This window comes from Charadrius vociferus, unplaced genomic scaffold, assembly GCF_000708025.1.
Source record: "Charadrius vociferus isolate BGI_N301 unplaced genomic scaffold, ASM70802v2 scaffold46, whole genome shotgun sequence".
NCBI classification, from domain to species: domain Eukaryota; kingdom Metazoa; phylum Chordata; class Aves; order Charadriiformes; family Charadriidae; genus Charadrius; species Charadrius vociferus.
Window position 1 is genome coordinate 1,768,177 of NW_009648710.1, and position 7,564 is coordinate 1,775,740.

Below are 7,564 nucleotides of genomic sequence, written 5' to 3' on the forward strand. Positions count from 1 at the left end.
GGGCTGCAGTAAGGCGGCTGAGACGCTGTAAGCGGTGAAGAGCATATTCCCATCGGAGGTTGCTGGTGTCGGGGACTTTGCCCCCCAGGGACAAGTTTTCACCCAAATCAACAACAGCCCCGGTCTTTGTCCAGTTACAGTAAATTTGGTGAGAGTTGCAAGGGAGCGCGGAAGTACTGAAGGTCTTCAGAAAGTATCTGCTGAATCACCCACTAAAGAAATAGCTTTAAAAGGGCTCTAATGAGTCGGTCAGTCCAGTCTCATGCGGATTTCCATTTTCAAGGTTGATAAACTACCATAATAATTTGTAAGCCATTTGCTTACTCTTTGCATCGAGTGGTTCCTCTCCCCTAGCCTTGCTTTGCATCATATCCTTCACAGAAAGGACTCTAACCACCTCCACTAGCTGCTGAAGAAAAAATACCCTCACCTGTTCATCTACAGTTTGCTGTATTTTTAGTATTATTATGTTAGCACATGAGATGCAGCTATTTGTTCATTCAAAAAAATTACAAATGTATTATAAATACAGCTGAGGAAATGCAATTGCGATGCAGTTTATGCACTAGGACACTTCTTTCCTCTTAATCTTCATTTCACCAGTCATTCCCTACTGACTATTCTGATAGTTTCCATATGCCTATAATCTTTTTCATTCCCAAATTACTTTTTCTCATTCTACATTCAATAACTTAAATTTCCTGTGTTGTTTTTTCCTCTCTAGTTCTGATACATAATGTCTTCTTTTTTTCCTCTCTTTCTACTTCCATTCTCTCCAAAACGCTACTGCTGAGTCCTCCCTCCCTCCCCTGTGACAGCTTACTATTCTCCACCAGCCCCTCTGTTGCCAAATATTTTTACATTTGAAACCCCTAATCAAATTCCTCTAACATTATAGCAGATCTGCACTAGCAACTTGCATTAGCTGCTGAAATTCTGCATACGTTAACTTGACTGTTTCACTTCTGTGTTGATTCTGTGACAGGACTGGAACCAGACCTGGTATACAAACACCCCGAGATTTACCCGGTGTTTTGAGAGTACAGTCATTGCTTGGATCCCTTGTGTCTATCTTTGGATCTGTTTTCCTTTCTACTATTTGTATCTTCGACACAAAAATAAAGGCTATATCAGGATGTCCCACATCTTCAAAACCAAAATGGTAAGGGTGGAGGATGGGGTTTGATCCTAACATTATCACAACTTTGATGCAGGACGTAGTTTTTCTAAATCGTTTACTCTTTTTTTTTTTTTTTATGATCCATCTCTGTGTTTGCTTTGACATTTACTCGCTCAGGTAAAGGTAGCTCAGTATAAATCAAGTAAAGTTTTAGGAAGAATTGTCATAAGATCTTCTCCCCGGTACTTCCATTCGGTTCCCTGCTCCCTCCTATAACACTCTGTATCCCAAACCTGCTCTTCCTTCCACCTCTTCAGTCTCACCGCCCAGCCTGCTTGGAGCATTCAGTTGGGTAGATCGTCCCATCATCATTTCAGTCCATCCCGATGTGTGTTTGCTGTCTCTGCCCCAGGTCCTTGGATTCATCCTGGTAATACTGTGTTTTTCTAATGTCTTCTTCATGCTGTGGGAGATAAGCCGAGGAATCCCACGGGCTCCAGCATTCTTCATCAGCCCTGCCGTGGTGGGAATCACAATGGTAATTCTGCCTCTGTTTTGTCTGTGTGTGGCCCAGCTTAGCCCTCCTGGGGCAGATATTGTATTTCCCATGTTTCTCAGTATCTTTGAGCACGAGCAGCGCTCAAGGGGAGCAGAAGGCTGGAGACGTGCACTGTGAGCTTCTGCTGTGTGGCGCAGCAGGGCTGTGGAGCTGGGGCAGACCACTGGGCCTACAGCTACAGCACAGAGCCCTGCGGGCAAGCAGAGTACACCTCACAAGAGCCAGGGTAGCAGCAGTGTTTAGAAAGAGGTCCCACAACAAGAAGACAAGCTCTAGTTTCTCATAACCACGGTATGCGATTTAGCATGGTTTAGAATAAAATGGGACTTGTGTTCAACCGAAATGCCTCTCCTCCCCTTCTGTCATTGCATCTTCATAGCCTAGATCCTCCCAGCCTGTAGTTTTATTACTTGCCCTTTCTGAACATACATTCTTGAGTGCAAAATTGCACATAATGCTTTTCAGTTTTAGCCTTTTAGGAACAATACCGAAGCTCTGAACATCTTGAAATGTTTGGGCAAGAAACTAACTGATTTTTCTCTATTGTATCCATTAAACTGATAATAGTAATGTTCAGCATGCCATTACCAGCTATTTATTCGGACAAATTTGTACTTCCTTGCAGATCCTTGCCATGTTCCTTACCCAAGCGGAAAGAACGATGGGCATCCAGTCTTCAGGCATCTTGTTGGTTTACTGGCTGCTCTCATTCATGGCTGCAGTTGTGACATTTAGCTCCAAAGTCCAAGATGCCCTGGAAAGGGTAAGTGAAATCACATATCTTTAACATGTAGGGGAATGAAGGCTCGAAACAACAGGGCTCTTTTTGCCCCATTGATTGTGAGGTGGAGAACCAAATTCCTTTCAAGATACGTGCTGAGAAAAATGGTTGATGACACTTTGTCATCTCCATCCATGTTATCCCTTTCAGTATAGACAGAGTGGTTTTCCGAGAGCTGAACAGACTTCATGTATGAATAAAAGCAAACTGAAGATAAACGCTGTCACTAAAAACTGGCCTTATGCCAGATTTTGTATCATCATAAATATGTTGATATATTATACATTTTTATTATTTGGGTATTTTTGGTGGATGTTTATTTGTGGAGGAGCGCTGGCTGGGTTTACGCATCTGAGACATTGTTAGTGGCCATTTTTCTCAGGCAAACAGTTATACCTTTCCACCACAACAAGGAATAAACAAAAGTTTATGTTATCTCTGTATTTAAGTAATAGGGGAAAAAACATGAAGCCACTAAACAAAAGACAGTTGGGAATGTGCTTGTTCCTGCTGTGCTGAATGATGCTCAGGCACCAGACCTCTTGTAGACGTAACACTTTGCCACTTCTTGCTACCAAAATACAGTTCCAAAAATACCCAGACTTTTCCCTTGGTTTTGCTCTTTCTTGTGGGAAATTGGCTAGCTGAGAAGGGTAACATAGATATGATCCAGCTGGCCGAGCAGGAGCTTGGGAAACATCGGACCCAGTTCCTGTGATTGCTAATTGGCAAGGGCACCCTGACCCTGACTGCAGGTGCTGCACGGTAATGAGAAGGCTGTGATTACTTAGGCATGGGAAAAGAGGGAGTAGTTGCAGGGGAAAAGAAGAGGTAGCTAGCCATAGATAAGGAGCTAAGGGCTGGAGTGATGAACCAATCAGAATGCTGTGTTGTTGGAACACATATAACTAATTATAGCAGAGCATATATGAAACATGTAGTAGCCAATTATAGTAGAGTAAATATGGAATATGTTTTAGCCCATTATAAAAGACAGCTGTGCTATTCAATAAACGAAGCTTGCTGATTGCTCATATTGAGTGTCCATGTCTTCCCCCGTCGCAACACTTTCTTGTTCAAAAAATTAATTAGAGCACCCATTGTGGAGCCCCTTAGACACACCGTTTATAATAAAACCTGGCAGCTGCTGTGTTATAGCAACAACTCATCTCACTAGGTGGGCAAGGAGCTTCTATCCCCCATAGCACCCTAAGTTCCCTGAATAATGATGCAATGTGGATGCCTGACTTGACTAGGCTGCTATGAAGCCTCACCATAAAACCATCACTACAAATAACAAATGCGTCCATTATTTAGCGTTTTCTGATATTCCAGTTTCAGGAGTGTGATATATTTAAGTAGCTCTACATAACTACAGTTTAAACAAATGCACCTCATGCCCCAACCCAAAACTCAGAGCTTATGGCTGGTAGAACATGAGAAGCCAGCTTTCTCTGCTGTGTTCACGTGAAGGTTTTTACCTCATTCTCAAGAGTATTTTGTTTCCTAGGGCTTCCTGGAAGACCACTTCTACCATGTTACAACTTACCTTTATGCTAGCCTGGTGCTAGGAGAACTTGTGTTATTCTGCTTAGTTGATCACCCTCCCTTCTTCTCTAAAGCTGTCAACAATCCTGTAAGTATAATGTAGCTTTTCAAAATGCATCACTTCATTGCTCAAACCGGAATTTAAATTTATGGGGATACACAGGGACACGAGTATCTGGGAGATACAAGATGCATCATTCTATATAAAGGCTGACGGTTTTAAAAGGTAACCGGCAGAATTTGGGATAACAGTACTCTGTCTCTCTATGTATGTTTTGAAAAACTAAAAGCCTTTTCTATCCACGCTCATGTTTATTTTCACTGAAACTAGTAGATAGGGCTCATACTGCTTCCATATGCTCTCCTGTGCAGCAGTACTCTGTTTGAGGTATAAGTATGGCAGAGCTGTGTTCTTCAGCAAATTAATGTCTTTGGGTATGACGAATTATATTCTTTGTTCCTCCATCTGAGACATTCTTCAAAGTCTAATTCTCCCAAGTCTCCCGATCCCATTGATCTTCCACAATACATTTACACTGTCAGGGTCAATGAATGGGGTGTGTGTAACTTTTTGATTACTTTTCCTGGGGAAGCACAGAAGGGGATTATATTCATCTGACAAATACCCTTTTCTATGTATAAATATCACCCATGTTTTTCCTCCCATCAGAATCAGTGTCCAGAAGCCAGCAGCTCTTTTCTTTCCAAAATCACATACTGGTGGTTCTCTGGGTAAGAAAACACAGAAAAAGACGTGGGTTTGCCAGAATATAAGAAAAAAAAAAACAGCATAAGAGAGGGTGTAGATGACAGCCAGTAAGAAACATCTCGGCCCCTGAGTTAGCTTATGCAGTGAGGATTTAAATTCTTTCTCTGGGGACTTGAGGTATTCTTACAAGATCAAATTATAAAAGTTTAACTTACTTTACACAAAGCAGTTCAAAACACAAATTTGTGATTCTAGATAATTCTCTTCCCCCTTCCAACTACCTTTCCAGTGCCCTCCCAATCTTGAAACAGACCTCAGCAATCTCAAAAGGTACACCAAGCACAGCCCTACCTGCCTGCCAGACCTTCCTGGGACAAGTGATGGGCAAGGGGAAAACAGCGAATGAGGATATTGGCCCAGCCTGCTGCTTAGCATTCAGAAGTAAAATGATTACCTATCTTGGGCCTAATGTCTGCTATGATAAGGCCTTGTCTGTGTTTCACTGAGCCACAGAGTAAGTTAAACTGAACTTCGTCCCCCACTGCCCAAGACCCAGCTCTCAATATGGACTAGAAATGAGGGCTTACTTGCAAATCCTCATTAATTTGACAGAAGATAGCACGGGGATTTGAAGCAAAACTGCTGGTCCTGAACATTCATATTTATTCTGGGAAAGGATAGTCCCAGGTAGTGTTTTATGTAAGTCAGTCTATGTGCTGACTGTGGTGCACTGACTTAAGGCCCATCTGTTGTGAAAAGGCACAACAAATTCTTCTGTGCTTACCTTACAGCAGTCTGTGTGTTCTCCAGGCTTGTCTGGAAAGGCTGTCAGCAGTCCTTGGGGGTGGATGACTTGTGGCCAGTGAGGAAAGAGGACTCCTCTGAAGAAATTGTTGCCTGGGCTGAAAGAGAGTGGAAGAAGTGTCAGAGCAGAACCCAGCAGTGAGTACTTGATATAGAGAGCGAGTCATGGTCTCAGCTGGGCAGTTTCTCTCCTGCCTCTCAATGATATAAACAAATATGCTCACAGGTGCTGGTGTGCCATCTCAGAACAGGCTTTAATCCTCTCCATTTCCCACAGCATGCTAGGCAGACTGCTTCAGCGTAGATTCAGGCTCTGAACATAAGCTCTGCTAGACGCGTCATATCTGGAGAAGAGAAGGGTTGAAAGATTCAATCCCACTGAATTATTTGTTCATTAAACAACCAGAAGAAAAGGATAGAGTACGTAAAATGGTCCGAGTAATGCTCTGCTATGAAAACTTGGGGGTCTTTATTCTTCAGTGGGTGAGCACTCAAGTGAGTTCCTTTGTGCAAAATCTGATTTTAAGTGTTGAAATCTGCTGGAGAACATCCTTCCATTCCCAGAAGCATGGAACTCAAAGGTTTTTTAAGAGAATTTTTTGATGAGCATTTGTACTGGACATGGCATGAGACCCAGTGTGAGATACTTAATCATTTTTTGGAATCATGAGATCCGAAGCTTTCTCCAGTAGTGGCTAGCTTTCTCATTGTTTCTTTCTTTAGAAAAATGGAATCTGCTACATTTAAAAAGAGTAAGAAGAGTGAACCTGACATAGCAGAAGCTGAAGAAACACAGGTTCTACTGCAATCAGAGCACAGTCAGAGCAGGCCCTTACTGAAAGTGTTTTGGAGCATGTTTGGAACCTACTTCCTTCTCAGCACTGTCTGCTTAGTTATCTGTGATGTCTTCTTGTTCTCCATCCCAAAGTTACTGAGGTATGTGCATATTTATAATGTATTTCTATCACAAGTACAAGATTGCTGCGTGCATGGCCTCGCACAGAGGTGCGTTTCCCAACACCCACAGAGGGGGAACACAAACACATATATTTTGAAATCTCCTCTTGCTGATGAAAAGAGCTGGACTATCATTTGTGCTAAGACCACAGCCGGCTCAGTGGGGAAAAAACAAAACACTGTCTAAAGCTGTGCACACTTTCTCCACTGCTGTATTCCAACAGTGGAAAGGAGAGGCTGCACTAAACCTTTTTACTTTACTAGAACAGGAGTGAGTTATCTGATGGTTCTACATATCACATCATTTGCACAGGCTGTCAACCACTTGTCGTAGTCTTAATGCTCCGTGTTCCATGACTAATTATAACAGAGCTGTGCATTCTGCACATCTCAAATAGCTTCTTTAGTCAGGTGACATAATGCTTTGTGGATTGTGTTGGTATAACACAAACCTGCATTACAGTATATTTTCAAGGGCAAAAATAATTTCTTAGTCATTAAGATTAAGAGAAGTTTTGGAAGTGTCAATTACTTCCTTAGATTATGGCTCCTAATTTGCATATTTATAACAAAGTCATGAAATTCAGGAGCAATCCTTAATAATGAAAATGAGGTCTCCCCTTAGAAGATGCCGAGATCAGAGATTGCTTCAAAACCAAGGGTGGCTAAATGACAAAAATTGGGATATTATAAGACATAGGATACTTAGCAGTTTTTTCAATTCTTCTGCTATTTACAGATAAACACCAGCCAGAGAGAATACAGAAAAAAAGCCCTGGCATTTCTGCATTTTTGTGTATCTGATATTTCACCAGTTCTACATGGATTCATCAATATTTTGCTCTTGCCTTGCAGCCTTTTCCTGGAGTTCATTGAAGATCAAGAAGCACCTAGCTGGCATGGCTATTTCTATGCCTTCACTATGTTCCTTTTGGCTTGTCTCCAGACTCTGTTCGAACAACGATATATGTACATGTGTCTTGTTCTGGGGTTGAGACTGAAAACTGCAGTAACAGGGCTTGTGTACAGGAAGGTGAGTCTGTAGCTTCCTTTTCAGCCTCATTTGTTTCTACCCCTACATTAGTA

The 7,564-nt window shown here is 42.0% G+C and overlaps 2 protein-coding genes across 2 annotated transcripts in view; one reads left to right on the top strand and one right to left on the bottom strand.

Annotated features, from left to right (window-relative positions):
• LOC104287836 (nodal modulator 1) overlaps nt 1–2,363 on the bottom strand; it is a 30,947-nt gene extending 28,584 nt beyond the window's left edge. The window contains exon 1 of the mRNA XM_009886570.1: nt 2,325–2,363. Within this exon, the coding sequence (XP_009884872.1) occupies nt 2,325–2,363 (39 nt within the window). The remainder of the gene's footprint in view (nt 1–2,324) is intronic.
• A 4,011-nt stretch (nt 2,364–6,374) lies between these two features.
• Nucleotides 6,375–7,564, top strand: part of LOC104287876 (multidrug resistance-associated protein 6-like) — a 19,755-nt gene continuing 18,565 nt past the window's right edge. Inside the window, exons 1-2 of the mRNA XM_009886610.1 lie at nt 6,375–6,457; nt 7,334–7,511. Coding sequence (XP_009884912.1) covers nt 6,375–6,457; nt 7,334–7,511 — 261 coding nt within the window. The remainder of the gene's footprint in view (nt 6,458–7,333; nt 7,512–7,564) is intronic.